The 20,849-nt window shown below is 36.8% G+C and overlaps 1 protein-coding gene across 1 annotated transcript in view; it reads left to right on the top strand.

Moving 5' to 3' along the window:
* The window catches only part of LOC117709061 (AGBL carboxypeptidase 4), a 959,025-nt gene that overhangs the window by 640,100 nt on the left and 298,076 nt on the right, over nucleotides 1-20,849 (top strand). The window contains exon 5 of the mRNA XM_076934446.1: nucleotides 2,311-2,527. Within this exon, the coding sequence (XP_076790561.1) occupies nucleotides 2,311-2,527 (217 nt within the window). The remainder of the gene's footprint in view (nucleotides 1-2,310; nucleotides 2,528-20,849) is intronic.

Below are 20,849 nucleotides of genomic sequence, written 5' to 3'. Positions count from 1 at the left end.
TGTTCTTAAATACTTTCAAGTTCTCATTCATGTTACATCCCATGGCTTGACATTTCAACCACTTGTTTTCTAATATAATCAACTATTATAATTTTAATACATCCATATATATTTATATAAATATATGAATAAGCATCAGTGCTATATTATCTCTGAACTTCAAAAAAAACTCACACCTTCTTTCCTCACCTTAACCAGGTAATTCGCCTTAGGAAAACACACTACCCAAGCAATATTTTATAAGAAAACACTACCATATTAGAACACTTGCCTTATTTTCTTTTCCTAATACTGTTATAAAACACTCTGACAAAAACAACTTAAGGGAGAAAAGGTTTAACTCACAATTCAAAGTCATAGTACAATATGGTATGGAAGTTAAGACATCAAGAGTTTGAAGTAGTGTTTCACATTACATTTGCAGTCATGAGAAAAAAACAATGAATACATGTATGCTTTCTGTATTCTTAACCATTCCAAAATCCTTGGCCTAGAAGTTGATGTCTCCTACAGTGATTGGGCACTTTCCACCTTGATTAGAGTACTCAAGATTATTCCTTCCAGAGATGTTCAGAGGCCCAGTGCCCCATGCTTTCTAACTTCTGTCATGTTAACATTTTAACACTAATCATAACAAGGATCATGGGTCTGTCATTCAACAATATCCAGACGTCTCTGCATGGAGCCACCAGCATTCATGTTTTCTTAGCTTCACCTTCTACACTCTCCTCCTCTTGTTTACATTCTTTCTGTTCTTCTTGGTTCTTCTAAGTGACAATTCATAGGAGGCCGGTCTTATATTCTACACTCAGTGCAGGCATTCTCCAAAATATCGTTTGTCTTAAAGATCTTCTAGATCAATCTAGATATAGCAATTAATAAAAGAGCATGACTAACTATAAAATATGTGAATAGAACTAGCCCATGGCTGCTACCACAAGATAATGGAAGAGGCACAGTTTTATCTAACTCTGTTTTGAGTAGAAAGAAATGAAATGAGCTAAAATACTAAATTAAAAGTCTCATATAGTACTCTGTTCAAAATATTAATAATTTAACGTAATGTTGAATATTTTGTTCCCTTCTCTTGAATATTCACAGTGTAAAACAATTTATTTTAAAAACTGTGAGTTAGTCTTACAACAGAAAACAAATCCTGAATTCCTAAGAAAAATAGACTTCTACTCATTGATGTCTCATGCTCCAAACTTCATTTTTCTTAAAGAACTTTTTAATCATCTGTCTTAGTTACTTTTCAATAACACATGTGCAATTCAACTTATAAAAGAAAGTTTTTAATTTGGGACTCAGAGTTCCATACAGTTAGAGTCCATGACCATCTTGGCAGGGAGCATGGTAGCACGCAGGCAGGCACAGAACAAGAAGAAGAGCTGATAGCTTACAACTTGATTTATAAAAACAAAGCAGAAAGAGATCTAGGGATGGTATGGACTTTTGAAACCTCAAATCCTACCCCCAATGATACACCCTCTCCAACTACTACACATCCTAATTCTTCTTAAACAGTTCTACCAACAGGTGACCAAGCATTCAAATATATGAGCCCATGGGAGACATTCTTATTCAAACCTGACAGCACCAATATTGCCACGGTACCGAGCTCAGGCATAGGCCTGGGGGAGTTAAAGGAAGACACAGACTCGGTCATTAGTTATGAGAAAATGCCAAAGCTTTTACTGAGCAGGTACAATATATACACCAAGCCAGGGAAGGAAAAACACAAACAGGAACTCAACTGGGGCACAATGGGCTGTCAAGGGTAAATTCCCTTCCTGGGCACCATGCCTACATCAGGATGTTTTGATCTTAGAAAAACAGCAGAATGTTACTTGTCAGACAGCAGCACACGGAAAGTCTCAGCCAGGGCATGGCAGCCCTTCAGGGCCCTACACAAACCACCAGACCTTTTGTAACTATATTGTGTATTCTTAAATTTTTGGCTATTTTTCTTTTATAATATTGACAACATTACCAATATGGCTTGTCATATTTGCTATTGTACTTCCCAACCCTAACACAATGCCTAGGCATATAGTAAATGCTTAAAATAGAGATAAACAAATCTACAAAATTGGTTTGTTTTTGTTAATTTTGCATTTTCCAAATTATTGAGAAAGCAGAGAACCAGCCTTTGACAAGTGCTTTCTTTTTCCTATGTGTATTTGACCCCATGGAGCTTCATCATTCTCCCATTGCCATGACACCAATTTTCTTGACATTTTCCTAAGCATTCATTCCCATTTGTTACCCTGTAAGTCTTGAGTTACTGTCTTTGTTTGTATCTTCTAGGCAAAGACTACCACCAAAAAATGTTTATTACTATCGCTGCCCAGACCACAGGAAGAATTATGTGATGTCCTTTGCATTTTGTTTCGACCGAGAAGATGATATTTACCAGTTTGCTTACTGCTACCCATATACATATACTCGCTTCCAGCATTACCTCGACAGCCTACAAAAGAAAAACATGGATTACTTCTTCCGGGAACAGCTTGGACAGAGTGTGGTAAGGCCAGCGTCTTGTTTAGGGTGCCCATTTTAAAAAGGCAACAATAAAGTGGGAACTTGGCAAAGGAGTTTTACAGAATACAAATTATGAAAATGGCATTCTGTAGACAATATGCTCTGGAGTATTTACAAATTTTAAAATAGTAAATAAAAGTAAGTTTTAAATAATTATTCCATACCTAGAAATAATAATGTAAGGATTATTTTGGTGACTGTTTTGGAAGGTATGATTCATTGCTTCAAGGGCACCAGACAGTAAGAGAATAAGATTTGAGATAGATGGTTGTCATTATGAAGGAAACTGAAACAGCTCTCTTCAAAAAGTTCTGGATAATACCAAAGTCACTGAGAGAAAAGAATGTGTGTACTGTGTGCTACAAAGGCAGGAAAGTGTTTCATGGTGGTAAACTTCTCAATGGGGAATAAATGTGTTGCTTAGTGATTTGAGCTTACATTGAGTATAGGGTGGCAACTAGTGTGCTGGCCAAATGTGCTTTCTGTCTCTGTCCTGTGTCACTTCCCAAACTTACTTTTATTCTATTGGTTTAAGTTCCTGGTCTAGAGATTTTAATCATCCATTTCATAATTGTTTTCAACTGTTCAATTAAAAACTAGATGGTTATCTTAGTCAGGCTTTCTATTGCTGTGATGAAATACTACAACCAAAAGGCAAGTTGGGAGGAAAGGCTTTATTTGGCTTAGACTTACAGATCTATACTCCATCACTAAGGGCATGAACTCCAGCAGGGCTACAACCTGGAGGCAGGAGTTGATGCAGAGGCCATGAAGGGGTGCTGCATACAGGCTTGTTTCCCATGACTTGCTCAGCCTACTCCCTTATAGAACCCAGGACCCAGGTGCCAGCCCATGGCTTGAGAGCCAAATTTGATCATGATAATATTCATGTTCACTGTTTTTAAGATTTTACCAAATGTCTTTCCTTTGTTCTAACATTCTTCCCAACAGTGGTTCTGGTGGATTCCATTTGTATCTGGGACCTGTGTTTTGAGCTAATAATAGAGGCAGATGGTGGTGTATCAATAAGCATGTTAACAGGAAGCAATTGGTAGGCTCAAACTAGTATATTTTAAGAAAGACTTTATTTAAAAGCTATATAAACAGTACATAAGGAAATCATGAGATACAATGACGTTTTCTAGGACCAATCACAGGTCAAAGAGCACAAAAGTAAAAACTGGTTTGCTGAACCAAACCATACAGTGGGCCACTTTGAGAAGAGCAACCATATTTAAGGCACACATTAGCCGAGAAACTATTTCAGGAAATAAACTGAGACAATAAATATGATCATAGATTTCTTAGTTGCAAGAATATATTCTGAGAAATACTATCTTAAGTGATTTTGTGAGAGCTTCATAAAATATACTCACATAAACTAAAACAGATTTGATATTACTAGGTGATATAATCTTTCAGGACCATTGTGTTTCTACCATTAATCATAGTATTGTATATAGCATGACTATATGTACTCTTCATTCTCCTACTTCTGTTTGGTATCCTTCTAAGGCTCCCTATTGGGCAACCCAACCATTGGTAAGAAAGCCCATGGATGTGCCCCCATGCAGAACATTCTTTCCTGGAAAACTTAAAAGTAGAAAAGGGTAGAGACTGAATGTAGAGAAAAAAGAACAAATTAGACACATTTAACCCTAGCAGCAATATATTACCAGACACTGATTAATTGAAATGAAACTGTTAGAGAATGTCCAAGATAAATGTTTGTCAGATATATTACTTGGTAGATATTTTTAAAAAATAAACTTCATTTTAATATCTATGCACTTAAGAAAAATAATGTTTCTTTCTCTCATTTTTCCAGCAGGCTATTGAGAGAATGATTGCATTTATGAAAGAATAAATTAAGATACATGTTTAATTAGAGCAGAGGCTGTCTCTGACTCTGTTGCCTGCCTTTGTATCCCTTTCTCATAGCTGGACTTCCTTGTCTGGCCTTGTGTAAAAGGATGCAACCTGCTAGGACTTGATATACCAGGGTGGGTTGGTACCCATTTCTCTGAGGAAAAGGGATGGGGGACTATGGGAGGGAGTGTGAGGGAAGAACTGGGAACAGAGGAGTGAGAGGGCTACGATCAGGCTTTAAAGTGAATAAATTAATTAATGAGGAAAATATGTAAAACTGAACAAAATACAAATAAAAAATGCATGTTTAAGAGTATTACTAAGAGCTGCAAACAACAGATCATTTTTAAAAAGGGCAATAAAATAAGTTAAGCTTCTGATAATAGATATCTAAAATAATAGCAAAATTAATATCTTAAACAAGGTAGGAGTTAGTTTCTTTTCCACTATTATTATTATTATTGTTATATGATATATTTTGATCATTAGAAGTTTATTTGTTTCCATGTAAGTCTGGATGCTAGCAGTCTACAGAAGATACTGTATCTCTGCTCCATGAAAGCCTCAGGGAGCCATGTTCTTCCAGCTTTTTGTCTCTTGTCACCCATGGGATGTGACCTTCAACCTCACTGTCAGATATTGGAATTTCATATTGCATGAATGTTCTAGGCATAAGGATAACGGAAATGCATAAAAGAAGAAATGTAGTTGTATGGCATGTCATTCAGTAGAATTCCTACCCATAGTTCAGTAAAATAAGGGTTTGCAATGAAGTCTTTGTTCTGAGTAGCCATGTTCTGTGTAATAATAATGGTTATGAAGGGTAAGTGATACTGAGTGACATCTAAGGTCTCTGCCACAGGAAGCCTCAATGCTGCTCCCCTTCTAACATCACACAGCTTGTATGTTATTTCTCCTATCTTGAGGCGATTTTCATTCTTATTATAAAGCAAAATAAATAAAGTTGAATACAGAGTTTTAAATTATGTTTTAAGTTTCTCATAGAAAAATGTAAAAGTGTTTTAGATGCCATAGGAGGCGTGGTAGGGACATATGAGAAGGTTGTACAAGCCTGTTTCTTCTCAGAAGTAAATGTACTCTGTACCGTAGAAACTAGACATGCCCAAATATATGTCAAAGCATATAATTAAAGATATGAATTATTTAAAGAGTTAGTGTTCAGAATAAACAGCAGGCAGAAGATAAGCTTTAACTTACGTACTGAGAGATGAATAAGGTTACTAAATACAAGGCTGAGAATAAGGTTACCCAGAAAACTGAGGACCAAAGTCATTAAACAGTGATGTTTTGTTAGATATCTGGCTTGTTTGGGATAGGAAATTCTTGGAAGATTAAGGTAGACAGGAAAACTGAAGTTAACATCTTGGAAACCCTTCACTGTCATATTGGCTATATTCTGCTTCCAGATGTTGAATCTTTTTCTTTATATGGACAATCCTGATTATTTTTCACAGTAGTTCATGGAGTAAGAACATTTTAAATAAAGTTAATAAGTAAGTTTTATTACTAAATTCACATGTATAAGGGTCAAGATTTAAACTAAGCCATTTATTCTAATGCCTTCACTGTCCCTCTAAAAGGCACATTGAGACTCATCTTAAGAAAGTAAATCTGATGAATGGTCAAGGTTCACTGGGCCAAATGAGACAGATTGGGGAACTCTATGGGTCCATTCAGTCCTCATAGTTGAGTCTCAATCAGATACTAAAGTTTTGGGGGGCTTTCTGGCATACTTCTGCAGGCAAAACAACTCTTGATTTGGGTATTTAATATAAAGTTTGTGTGTGAGGCACCACCATGATTGGTTAATCTTTATCCCAATTTGGAAGGAGGATAATTACAGGTGGGAATGCTAAATATGCCAATATGGAGTCTGACATCACAGACACAAAGAGAGATTATGCTTTATTGCCAGAACTGTTCCACAGCATGACCATAGCTGCAGCCAATCCTTTGGAGTCATGGCAAATGGCATTCTACTCTTACTCCTCAGTAGTCCCTGGTGATACAATCAAGCAAAACAACATTGAACACAAAGACATCCTGGAAATCTCTTTTGTGGATATCTCATATTACCCTTCTTGTGTATAATTTATGCATAATATCTGTCCATTATAAAGATACAATCATATAATTTTGAGCAAAATTTTCACAGTTGAATAAATATTACAATATAGGTTTTGAACACTTCTATAGCCTCAGAAAAATCCCTTGAGGGTCTCCACTCTTGGCCATAGTAAAGACTATAAATTCACTATTTCTGAACATTTTACATAAATGGTATTATATAGTAATCATATTTGTGTTTTGAATATTTTTCTTAGCATCGCATTTATGTTGAAGCATATTAATTGATTTATTTTAGCATTAACTAGTCCATTGAAATTATCAGTCTTGTGTTAATTTTTTTCAGCTATTAGGGTTAAGAAATGGGACTGTTATGAGTCTGTTATGCTGCCACTCACATTTCTGTAACTATCTTGAGTGCACATACAATTACATGTTTTCTCAGATAATATCTTACTTTTCTTGTTGCTGTGATAAAATGCACTGACAAAAGGCAATATAAGGGAGAGGGTTTATTTGGGTTCCCAGTCTAAGGAAGGTATAGCCATCATGGTGGTGATGCCAAGAGAGCTGAAGTATGAGTTTATCATATCAAATCTATGATCAGAAAACAGTGGAATGGATACAGGACCAATTTCCTTTCTTTGTTTATATGGTTCAGAATCCCAGACTGGGCATGGTGCTACCCTCAGTGGTCAAGTCTTTCCATTTGTGTTAACATAATGAAAACAATGACCCAACAGACAATGCCCATGAGACTCTAGATCTATTCAAGTTGACAACTGAGATTAACCGCCATAGGTAGATTTATAAAATGGAATCACTGGTCACTTTACATTCAAGTTCAAAAATAGAAAACCATGTAGCTATGCCATTCTATAGTCTTATAAGCAATGTAGGTGGGTTTATATATTTTCCCAGCATTTGAAATTATCTATATATTGCTCTAGCCATTTTAGTTTTTGTGTTTGGTCATTTCTCAATGTGCTTTTAATATATATTATCCTGAAATATGTTGTTTTATTTTGCCAGTCATAATCTTCTTAAAATAAATATCATTCATAAAAAACATTTTATTTTTTATTAAAAATGTTCTTTGGGAAGTATCAATTGGAAAAAACTAAATTACTATATATAATTAAATGTTAAAACCCCTTCATACTACATAGATGCAAGTCTCTGATCACATATATGTTTAACAAGTATTTCATCTCACTGTATTCCTGCCTTTTAATGTATTTTGTTAGCCAAATCTCCTAATGAATATAACATTTTAGTTTTAAATTTTGAAATCCAATTTATCAGTTTTTTTTGTATTGTGTTCAAGCCCACAAATGTGGGGTGTTTTCTTGGCTGGTGATTGATGCAGAAGGACACAAACCCACTGTTCCTGATATACTGGTCCAGGAATCTGTGAAGCAAGCCAGGAAGAGCAAGCCAATTAGCAGTTTTCCTCAGTGGCCTCTGCTTCAGTTCCTGATGCTAGGTTACTGCCTTAAATTATTTTCCTGACTTTCTTCAGTGAAAGACTTTACCTGAACAAGTAAGGTGAAATGAACCCTCCACAATTTGGAGTTGGCCAGTGTTTTAACACAGAATCAGAAAGCCAGCCAGATACTACTTTTATATCTCTAGTCTTTCTGACTCCAGGACCTTGAGAGTATCCACAGCAATAGTTTGCTCTACTATTTGCTTGTCCTGGCCAAATCTTAGGGTCATCCTAGATTCTATAGTTAAGTTTCTTTTATGATTTAGTGGGTCTTCTAGGTTTCTAACCAGAATATCCAAGCTTTCCAATCTTTTTCCAAGGCAGCCTAAAGCCCTTCTCTATTCTTAAAATAAGATCAAGGATAGCCAAGATCTATCTCCTATCGATGCAAATCTCCTGTCAGCCTAGATTCTTCAGTTCATGGGATAACACTTTTAATGGACCAGGGTTTTTTTAAGGGATACTAAATTTTTAGTACTTATTGAACTGGATTTTACCCTATATCCCCAGACAGGTTCATAAACATACTTGATCTATAGTTGCTCATTTATATTATAGAATCACTTAAACTTATTAGGAAAATTAAATGAATAATTAACAAAGAGTCTAACACAGTGCTAGCACTCCACAAATGTAGAAAGAAATTATAGCATATAAATTATGTGTTTATATTTCTCAGGGTTATATTTACAATATTATTCAATGGATCTTTCCATTTAGATTTGCTTATCTTTCAGGAGAACTAAGCTTCTGAAGTGGTGGGAACTGATGAGGAAGGTAGAGACTAAGAAAAGCATCCTAAAATTTATCAAGGCATGCACAAACTCTTGTTTATCACTAGCTGTTGGCAGTCCAGGATTTGATGAACCCCTATTAACCAAAGAGAGCCAAATCGACAGCAATTTATATCTCCCTTTTAAAGAGAAACTGCTATGCTCACATTCTTTGTTTGCCTTTACAAATACATATCATTTGAGAAACTGAAATATACACTTCCTACTCCTTTTGTCTTGGTTCAGATTAATTTGTTACATGCTAGACTATCTCGTTCTAAATGATTTAACTCCATCCTCCAATATCATTACATTTTCTTGCTTTTTTACCATAACATTACAGTAGAACTTAATTGTTTTGTAGCAATAAAAGAGAGGTTTCCAATATTTTTATATATTAAAGAGGATAATGACAAAATATTAATATGCACCACAAGCATTGAATCAGCCTCTTGATTTTTATTCAGCAATATTCATACATATTTTAAAGTTTCTTTTGTCTAACTAGGTCAGAAGAACATTATCCAGTCTTGATATTGTTTGTCCAAGCTGCCATTACATAAGGGTGACAGGGAGACAGATGGCTGAGAGTTTTCAGCACTATCTCCCATTCATGATCCTTAAGCTACAGACAGCAGGTCATTAAGTTTAGACTGGGTCGGGGACTGCAAGATGAGTCTTCTAGCAGTAACTTTTCTTTATAGTTGAAAAAGACAAGAACTAAGGACATAGGTGTGTGAGCCTAAGGAGCAGAACCTTGGTTAATGATTGGGCCTCTCCTGCTCTTCACTGAAACAAAGAAACACATTTCGTCAAACTGTATAGCCTTTTCTCTTTTATTACTATGATGAACATCCTATCTAAGTGAGTCATAAATTGTAAAAATTAATATCTTGCCATTCTAGAGAGTCAAAGTCTCTGCGCCCAAGATGTCAGCCTGACTGGATTCTAATTTATTTATTTTTAATGAGGTTTGGGTTAACTACCTTGTTTAAACACATGACTGAATAACTAGAGACAGAATTTTATTTGTACCCAGTTCTTTCGGACTTTCTCTCTCTCTCTCTCTCTCTCTCTCTCTCTCTCTCTCTCTCTCTCTCTCTCTTTTTCTCTCTCTTCCCTCTCTCCCTTCCTTCCATCCCTCCTTCTTCTCTCCCACCCATCATCTTATTATTAACCTGTCATTAACTTAGTCAAAAAGCTTGATTCAGACTTTTGATCTACTTTTTTTACACCTTTGCTTCATAAACCAAGGCTGTAGGCCCTCTTCTACTTCAGATTTTTCTCTTACCCCCTATAGTTGTAGAACTAGACAATAAAGTAACATATGATGATACAAGAAAAGTTACTACAGTTCTCCAGGTGCTCTTAGAGTTGGTCCTTATTGTGCACTTTGGTTACTCCTCAATTGTCTCTCAGGAGGTGAAGCTTATCTCCTCTGACCTTTCTTCTGACTCATACTTAAGGCTAGGAAGTCTTCCTCTTCTAAGAAGCTACTTTGTGCAGCCTGAAGACTTTAATATGGTCAGAAGAATGACAACTGTGTTTTATTTACCAAGCTTTCCCTCAGCATAGGAATTATACCTTTGCACTACAGCACTGTTCTGCCCAGGGATAATCTATTTTTTTCTGGTCATTTCCCCAAAACAGATATGACCCAGCTAAGACAGATAATCATATGCTGGGCCAGCAAAATAGCTCCTACTTTAAAATGGAGACAGTGGCTGATGTTGTATGGAATTGATTGTACAGCTAAGAAGTAGTGGATCTGTATAAACATGTCTGCATTTTATTTGAAAACTCAAAGTGCCATATGCAATGAACAGGCATTTTATTGGTATGACTAGAATTTATAATGTTGACAACAGCAGGCACAATCTTATCAACAATTATTCTATTCCCAATGTAGTATTTAAAATCAGATTGATCAACATTTGAATCCCAATAGTACAGGGAACCATTCAATGTTGATCTTGGCAGATTACTACAGACTACTTAGTCTTTTTTTTTTATTTGATATGAGGGAAAATAAACCTTCCTATTCTGAGCATATTCTAGAGCAATATAAATCAAAATAGCATACTTTGAGCACATTTGTGCATTGTGCATTGCACTAGCTAAGCTGATAATATATATTATCTGATACAACAGTCATGATAACTTTTGAAATCTATCCTAATATTATATTTACTTAAATATTTGAACATAAGTATAGACAGATTAATTTGCATAAAAAGTACAGAGCTAATTAGTGACAGTGATTATATTTTGGATGCAAATCTAAACTATTTATCTCAAGAGGCCATGATTATTTAAGAACCAGTAAAATTAATCCTTTACTGCTTCCAAAACAATATATTCTCAATTGATATCTACAATTTAACAATATATTTTATTTACAAAGATTTATAAGAATGCAAAATAATGGCATTTTATTACCTTTTACTTTATTACTTAGTAAGAATGCCTAAAAGGCTGTGTTTCTCAGAAAAGACCATGAGAGTTAGTATTTAGCTGGTTGTCTTGATCAGGGTAGACAACAGAATTTGACAATCTTGGCTCCTCTTGGGTTATTTTAGCAGACTTAAATTATTCATCTAAAAATATAAATACTGATTACATTGACAAAAGAAATAAATGACACAACAGCTTTCCACTTTTCCAGGCTGTGAGTCATCTAGGTCTCAGAAGCACAGCCACTGTCCTTGAAATGGGGACTCCTCACATGGATGTTCATAAGGGGAGGACTGAAGAAGTAAGGAGGTCTCATTGTTCCAATATGCTTACTCTCTGAAGCCCACAGAGATCTCTTACGAAAAACTTTTCTCCCATATGGCATATAACCAACCTCTGATCTAACAGCAGTAATTTTCTACCCCAACCAAGTGAGCAGTTATCCTGCAAGCACAGACATTCCCTCCACCACTGAGAACTGATCGTTTTCATAGCAGCCTATTCTAGTTGGGTCAACTTGTGCTTCCCACTCTTCTTTTTTATAAGCCAGAAATGTAGTCATTACTGACAGGTTTTACAATTACATTGTTCCCCACCTTCCCTTCCTCCCACCAGCCCTTCTTATGTTCCGTCATGTTCCTTCCTAAATTAATGTTTTCTTTTGCTTATTATTATGTGCGTGCATACTTAATATATAGACACATATATAGTCACACACATATGAATATATCAAGACAACTTGCTTGGTTCATTTAATATATATATATATAATTTTAGGGATGACCATTTAGTATTGGATTGCCAACTAAGAGCCTTATTCCTGGGAAATACTAATTCTCCCACTCTCTACATTCTTACTACTTGTAGTTCTTGGTCTAAAACCAGAACCTCCATGAGACGTTCCTCTCTATGTGAGCATGTCTATTGGTATTGTCCTTATTCAGGTATGTTTAGGCCACCGTATTGTTGAAGTGTCATAAGTGAAGCTTCCCTGTGATTTCTATGAGATACAACCCCACAACAGACTTTTCTGCTCTTCTGGCTCTTAAAATCTTTGTGGCCACGTTTTCACAGTATTCCCTTAGTCTTAGTTACAGGAGTATTGTTGTATGTGTTCCAATTGGGTCTAAGAATTCTACAATCCCTTTTTCTTTGCATTTTGATCAGTTATGGTTGTTTATAGTACACGTTGTACATTGCAAAGAAAGGTTTCTTCGATGAGCAGTGAGAGTTACGCATACCTGTGGGTATACAGAGAAGTATTTAAAATGCAGTCAGGGATTATGCTAGTTTTGTAAAGTGATGGTTTAGGCTCACCTCTAAGGTCCATGAACCCACTAGCCCCACATAGTCTATTAAGTTCCCAGTATGAGGCATGATTTGACCCTTGTTAAGTGAATCTTAAGTGAAATTAAATAGCTGTTGGTCATTGCCAAAATATGAGTGGCACTATTGCACCATTAGGGAGCTATTTCCATGCTGGTCATTGGTGTGGTTTAGAGGGATATTGACAGGGTTTTAAAGGTACACAAGTAAGGAGTTCAGGGAGGGATATATATATATATATATATATATATATATATATATATATAGAGAGAGAGAGAGAGAGAGAGAGAGAAACATAGAGACAGAGAGAGACAGAAATATTGAAAAAAAATGAAAGAACTGGTCGAAAGGTTAATTTGTTTTTGATTTGTTCTTAGATGTGCTGTCCAATTACACATGCATGTTGGGGCCATAAGCATCACCAACACTTCTGATATAGTTGGTTATAGACAGAAGTGGGAAGATTAGTAAGAAACATGAAATGTGTCAGTCATTGGGGAAGAAGTTATCCATGGTTCCACAGAAGGTTACAAAGGATTTCAAGGTGACTCTGTAGCCCCAATCATGGGTGTAGAACCATGGAAAATGGAGATAAAACATCTGTGCATGAAGAATCTTAGAAGCATGAATCATAATTTTCAGAAAATGTAAGCATCTCCATTATCATAACAATAAATGGACAAATAAAACATTGGCCCAGGAATGTGAGCAAGGGGAATAAGGAAAGTGTTGAAGGGGTTAGGGCTTGCTGTTTGAAAAAAGGACAATATTCTTCAACAAAATAATGTTGATTACATGACGCTGTTAATGTGACCATTGAATCTGATGGAAACACTTGTGCTACATGTAATTTAATAAAGTTTCTAAAATGAAAAAATAGCAAGGATGAGAGGCTGGATGCTAAAGAAAATTCATTAGAGTTCTTCTGGCTTCCTGGAGGTCAGGAAACTGTGAAGAGAACTTTGCATTCACTGGGCATATCCAACGTGTGCCAAGTGGTTTATGTGCATCATCCCACTTACACTCTCAATATTATTCTACAGTAAAAATAGGAATCTGATCTTCAAAAAAGTTAAGTGATTTTTTTTTTAGTATTATGTACTTGTTGACTATTGGTGTAATTTGGGCTGGTTAAACACCAAGTCTTAGACATTCATTGGTACAGCACTACTAAAAATCATCCAAGAGATTACAAGCCCCGGGCAGACTATTTCTTACCATGATACAAAACAAGGTTTTGCTCTCTAGGTTCAAAACTGTGTTTAAAGGGATGGCACAGTTCTCTAATACTAGATGTCAACGGCAGTGTATTGTAGGCGAGTGTGATTTCTTTGCTAGGAAGAAGAGTCTTAGCTACTCTTGGATTCTTGAGGAGTCTGTGGCCACATAAAGATTAAAATCCACTACTTTATAGCTGATATTGAGTTTTCCCCTTTTTTTGTCCAAACCTGGGATGGCTATTTGTCATCAAAAGGATACAAAATGTATCTCAAAGACTTCGGAACAGTCAAGGCAGCAGCTCTTGACACTATCCAAAGCCTTGCCACACAATTCCAGTATGGGTTTTACAAGGCTCTTTTTCTCACTAATTTTGCATGCCTAGACTGTGTAAGTGAATATGTGGTCTGTCATATGGACCACAGAGCACATGGCAGGTTTGAGGTACTTGGTGGGCTCCAAGTGGCAGTGTACAGAATGACAGGCACTGAGACTTCTGTTGGCAGCCAGGAGACAGATTGCTGCTGTCAGTATTCAGAAACAGCCTGTTTGCTCAGCCACTATGTGTCATGAATAATTCTCTCAGATCCTGAATCTTTAGATGGACAGCCTTGAAGGTCAAGTCCTCTGGCATTCCAGTCAGAAGATAGGCCTCTTGATGCTGAGTCCTGTCACCTGTGTCTTTAACATGAGTCTGTCCCCTACTAGAATGTGCTTTCTCCCTCTTGCAATGTCAAGACGCCTGGGCTCTCAAGTGACTGAATCAGTACTGAATATTTAATGCACAAAGCCTGCCTTCTCAGGGCCTTTGATCTAAAACTTCTTAAGAAACATCTTAAAAGCCCTTCAGAAACTGGTTAGTATTTCATTAGAGTCACTTAAAATAGATTTATTTTATCAAAACATCCTGCCAGAAACCCTGAAAGTGGGATGAGTAAACCCAAGCAATTTTGACAGGACTGCCTCCCTCCATTAGGCACCCACTGTCTCTGGGCAGCCCCACCTGCTTGCTAAGGGCACAGGCTGTCACAGGCATGCCCACGATGGATTTAGATCTGTGAGCAAAGGAGGTGGCAAGACTTGTCAGATGCCTGGGGAAGCTGCATCAATAACATGAGGAGAGTAAAGCATTGCTGAGTGTGTCACAAGCCAGGGCCTTACCTGGAAGTCTCATCCCTTGACTCCTATGCAATCTTCATAGCAGCCCCATGAATAATGTGTCCCTTGTACCCACCAGGATATTGAGGGTCGGAGGCATGAGTGGTCCACTCAAGGTCTCAGGATAGAAATAAAATGGAGGCTTACTTCTAACTGACAGCCTGGAAGCCTTTGTTTGTTTGTCTTTCCCCTCGATTTTGACATTGGACATTTCACTGAACATTGTCAGTGACTCTTTAAAAAAAAAAGAAAAAATGAAAAATAATATTTTCGTAATCACAAGTGGTCAGCCCTAAATACATATATAGTATGTGTAGTGAGAAACACTAGAAAGACTAAGTAGGTTGTATATTTGTGGGTGTGTGAATATATGTGTGAATATAATATGTAACAATAATAACTAAATAATAAGTGGCCTCTCACCAATGTGCTGTGAGACAGGAATGGGTTGCATACTACCTTCTTGAAATTGACAGGTCCTCATAGGAGAATTTCTTCTCATTCCACTTTTTAGCTCAGTTTAGCTTTGTGCTATGTACATGGAAACAGAGAAAAAAATGGAATGGTATAAAATAAGGAAAACCACATCCTCAAGGTTCTCAAATATTAGAGGAAGACAAGACTTCAAACACTTAATATTGTCCAAATGTTTAGAACAATAATCACTCAATAAATTACAAAAGATGATGAGATAGGATGGACAAAAATCTCAAAGGTGGTTCACAGGAGAAAGTAGTGCTTAAGTTAAATCTCAAAGGACAATAGAGTAATCAAAGTTTTAAATAATGAGAAATTTGAAAACCGTTTAGCTCTAAATTGTGAGACAGGATCAGAAAGAGGAAGGGGCTTCTTTGAGCCTCTAGCTTAGAACATAGCAGGACCCTGTGTCCTGGCTCTCAGTGTAGGGCTCTGTGCTACTTCCCACTGGAAGCAATTGGGACATTTACTAGAACTTCCCCCTTGAATATGGGAGTTGGAAATAGCAAGTCAAAAACAGAACTAATAGAGGGTGAACGACATATGTTATAAATAGAGCATGGAGGAAACTCAGAAATACCTTCTTTGGCAAGAGACATAAAGTCTGTGACCTTTTGAAATTAGAGGATTGGCTGGTTTACAAAGCCACCTTCCTTTCAACTTTGTAGAATCAAAAGGGCTCCTCCAAGAGTGTTTGTTTTGCTATTGTTCTCTGGGTCATAAAGACCCTCAGTGCCCTTTACAAAAGTTTTGCTTCTACAGTGACCAGCTTCTCCTTAGAATTCCTGAGCATCGTCCAGCGTTGCTAAGTGCTCTGCAATGAACACGGGACAGTATAGGAGAGAGCAAGCTTGTTACAGCCGCATTCTGAGGGAGTTTCTTGGATACTCCCAAGATACCAAAAGGAAGTAATGTTTGCAAAGCATTTCGGCTACAAAAAAATCACCTTCTTGCTTCTTTGCTACCATATGCTCTTTGTCCAACTCAGCCAAAGAGACCCCTGGACTGTTTATTAAGATAAATATATTGAAATGGAGGACAGTGTCCACAATGGAAAGACCAGATGGAGTGGTTGAATTTAAGGTAGAGGGTATATGGTTCCTGCTCCTGCAAAACATGGCAATAGATATTACTAGAGTTTTAAGGATTCTCCTCTAGGATGAAGCCTGCTTTCTAGAATTAACAGTTTGAATCATCCTACAAAATTAAGTTGGAATCTCTCTCTCTCTCTCTCTCTCTCTCTCTCTCTCTCTCTCTCTCTCTCTCTCTCTCTCTCTCTCTCTCCTCCACCAATCTTTTAAGAACTGCATCTCCTATGTTATGTATCATGCACATAGAAAATATTTATTCTTTCTCTCATGTCTCTGTCTACCTATGCACCTCTGTTTCTATTGCTGTCTTTCTAAAAAATCTGTCTCCTCTCCTCTCTCTCTCTCTCTCTCTCTCTCTATCTCTCTCACACACATACACATGCTCAGAATATACTTTCGTTTGTCTTCTCCATTCCCTAGTTTGTGTCTCTCTGTGTACATACTTATCTCTTTTTGCCTGCAGCCAGTATTCCCAACTATTGGATTCAAATCGGCCTACTTTCTTTGTCATTCTTTCTACTACTATCTTTGTCATTCTTTCTTTTTGGGAAAAAGAAATCTGTCAATATCATCCCCACTGATAGAAAACATCACCATTGCATCCCTTTCATCGGCTGAAATTGTATACCATTTTATTGAAAGCCTCCTTTTTTTTTTTTAACTTACAGTTCAGTTTCAGAATCATGACTCAATGTGGCTTTCAATTTTGTAGTTTTTATGCATGCTTTGCAATTATCAGGAGCTGAATGGCATAGTTTTCATACTATCTATGGCTCTTTCTTTAGAAACTACTCCTCATGTAAAGCAGGCTCCAAAGCCTGTGATACTGGTTCAGTTTTTGGCTTTGCCTACTCTCGTTTCCACTTTCCACAATATTATCATGGGTGATTTCAGCTACAACATTAAGAAAAAGTTTGTGAAATGACTTGCTCCAAATGCCTCTCTGTTTTTCCTCATCACTGTGAGGCATGTGATATCCCACTCAAAAGAATCTGTTCACTGAACCCCAAGGACTCTGGGTGGGGGTAGTCAGGGTGTATATGATATATATCTGTGTGTTTGTAGTGTGGTGTGCTGTGTGCCTCTCTGTGTACGCCTATCTGCCTTTTCTGGGTTCAACAACTCTTAAGAATTTTGCTATTCATGCTTAACGATGAATTTTCCTCATTGAAAATCCTATTTTGTTTGCAAATGTGCAAGAAGATGTGGACCCTCTTTTTTTTTCCTTTCTCTCCTTTTTTTTGTGAATCTCTTTGAGACAACACATTATACCTGCTTATCAGGTTCACTACTGTAAGACAAAGCTATATGGACTGATATGTAAAGGGTCATACCTCATTCAGCAGGTCTGGACCAATGCCATCATCATCTCATTTTATTTAACTCCACTCTGGCTGATGGTCTAAAACATCATTCCTCTCATATATTTACCATATTTGTGGTGTTAACGAGAACTCTCTATCATGACTTCTGTCCCTAATGGTCTGTGTTATCATTCTCATTTCATGTGTTGAACATTGGAAATCTGCCAGTTAGGTTTGATAAGCTAATATTAAGAATGAGAAAACAAAAAAACAAAAACAAACAAACAAACAAACAAAAAAACCTTCCAGTCACTGAACAATAAGATCCATTCCAAAAATACTATCATTCTATTTGAAGGATCCCACATAAGACTGTGGATATCATTCTGAGTGAGGAAAGGGAGATTAAATAGTGCCCAACCTCAGAGACTGAGATGTTAATCTTTTGAGTTAATGCCAATTAGCACACATTTTTAAATCATACCAAAAGGAATCCATTAGGTAATTCAGAGACTCTGCTATTTATCAAACTCAGAGAAAAGCCAAATCCCCAGAAGAGAAGGTAAGAGATGGATGGATGTCCACCCACATCTGGCTTGAAGATCTGTGTAGCAAACTTGGTGATAGATCCTATTTGGGCTGTGTTACTAAAAGGATTGATGAACTGGAGTTGTTAAATAGACAGGAAAAAGGCAACTATTTTCACAAAATTTAAATTCTCTAATAGCTAAATATGGGTTCTGTTCTCAGGGGAAAGAAATCATTAGGAAAACAGGTATGTGTCCTCTCACAGCCCCCAGGCCAGAGTTGGAGGCACAACATACATGGATAACATAGACAAAAGAACCACACTGTTAGAGTCAATGCATAATGCTTAGGAAGTTCAAGAAGGAGAAGAGCCTCTCCTATTGAGCCAACAGGGCTTAGATGGTGCTATATAAAAGTTCCTAGTGTAAGTGTTTAATTGATGTAGGAAAACAGAGAATATGTATTCTTTCTTATTTCCCTTTTTGACCCACAGTTCACCTTTCAACTGCTTTCAATTGCTTGATTGTTTTATTTTGGAAGTGAGGTTTTGGTATGTATGTGCTCAAGGCTGGCCTCAACTTTTAGTCCTCCACTTTCAACTTCCTCCTAGGATTTAGAGACACACACCACCATATATTGCACAACTTTATTTGATTTATTAATTTGTTAATTCTTTTCTACATACTTTTCCATACCACAGGATAGTAGATATGCCTTTGTGGTAGGAAAATAAGCAGAAAATAGCCTTGCTTAGTCCACGATGGATTTGGGCCAAGGCTATACAGAGGAGAAACACTCTAATCCGAGCAAGCCTTCCCTCACCTGGTCTGTGCACAAACTCCACAAGACATCTTCTATGCACCTATGCATGCATATTACAAAAGCCTATTTTTATTTCTGAAATCCTGCTTCCTGACTAGAGTGGGAGTTAAACTTTATATTTCTTCAATGTTCAATACCAAATGGCTTATGGGAGCCCTGGCAGAGTGGTTTCAAATAAGCATTTTAATGTAGAATAAAGGTCAACTTGCTAGAATTTGAAACCATTAATCCTTTTGCTCTTAAGGAAGACTGTACTTTAACAGAATAAATAACAGATTAAATAATAAGAGTTCTTGAAATTCCAACAAGAAAAAATTACACATTACATTGTTGAGAGTTGAAATCAAGGAGACCTTAATGTTCTCTTCCTCTTTCTCCTATTTTAGGTTGCCAAGATTTAGATAGTAAAGAAAAAATGTTCTTGTAATTTTCTTTTGTTTTGCAGGTAGAGAGAATGTGTAAGTATTTGAAAGTTAAGGGATCGATTAATTGTATTGAGAAATAATCTTTTGGTTTATAGGTAGAAGAAATGCATCGCTGCAGCCTCTAGATAGAAGCTCTGTGTTAACCATTGCAGCTTTTAGCTAGGAAAGTGCGCATGGGATAGAAACAGCCAGCTATCAGGGTGGACCAACAAATTGCCTAAGGCAGTGACCCCAGATGACCATCAAGATTCAAACCAAATGATACATGTTCTGAGCAGGCACCTGTTACTTCTCTCTCAGTGCTAAGGATTCCTCTACCATTGATGGTACATAAAAAGCTCCTTACATATCTATTTCTCATAGTCCAACCCATGCTGGTTACCAAATTTGTCCTCCTTTTGCTCAATTTTAAGTAAGATTTGCAGTCATTGATAAAAAGAAATACTATTTATTGAATTTTGTCTGTTCTAGAAATTATACTAAGCACCTTAAACACAATAGTCAATGTAACCTCTACCTTCACCTTACATAGAGATGATTATCTAATGAGAAACTGAGTAAAGGACCTAGCTAACCTACTCCAGATCCCAGTGACAAGATAATGTGAAAGCCAAATTTTAAATCAGGGTCTCTGGAGGACATATTATAAGGATTTTTATATATCACAGACCAGAGGCTTAAATCCATCATGAAGGCAATGGGCATCATTAATTGTATTCTAAATACAGAAGAGATACATGTAAACTTAAGTTCAAGAAACTTCTTTGTGGCAGGAAAGCCTGATATTGGAAGACAAATGAAGAGAACATTATTTCCTTAGGTAGATACACAGGGAACACCAACACACTAAGTAGTGAGGTGTTAGGGGACTTTAAAGAGCATTGGCCAGGCTGCAGGACTACTATATTATGAAGATAACTAAATTTCAAGTCACAAAGGGCTGTTTTCTGGTTTGGGAGCCTGGGTAGAATGTGACCCCATGTATAGTGATTGAAACATGTAGCACCTAAAAATAATGCTGTCCATGAAGACCTTCCTGTCCAATACCCAGACCAGCAGGAGGATAGATTGATGGTTGAGAGCTTCTTGCACTTGCATTTAAATGTTCCCATTCTTTAGGTGAGAAGACTGGAGACCAACAGGCATTGTCTTGCTCAAGTTTTTATGGAACATGACATGAGATAAAATTTAAATAAATACTTGTTGATTGAAGTGTTCAAATTGTATTTGAAATGCCATCATTGTATGGATTATGCATGACTTCTAACATTCCTCTTGACCTC

The sequence above is a fragment of the Arvicanthis niloticus genome, chromosome 5 (genome assembly GCF_011762505.2).
Source record: "Arvicanthis niloticus isolate mArvNil1 chromosome 5, mArvNil1.pat.X, whole genome shotgun sequence".
NCBI lineage: Eukaryota > Metazoa > Chordata > Mammalia > Rodentia > Muridae > Arvicanthis > Arvicanthis niloticus.
Note: the sequence above shows the minus strand (reverse complement) of the source record. Positions and strands in the feature narration are given on the sequence as shown.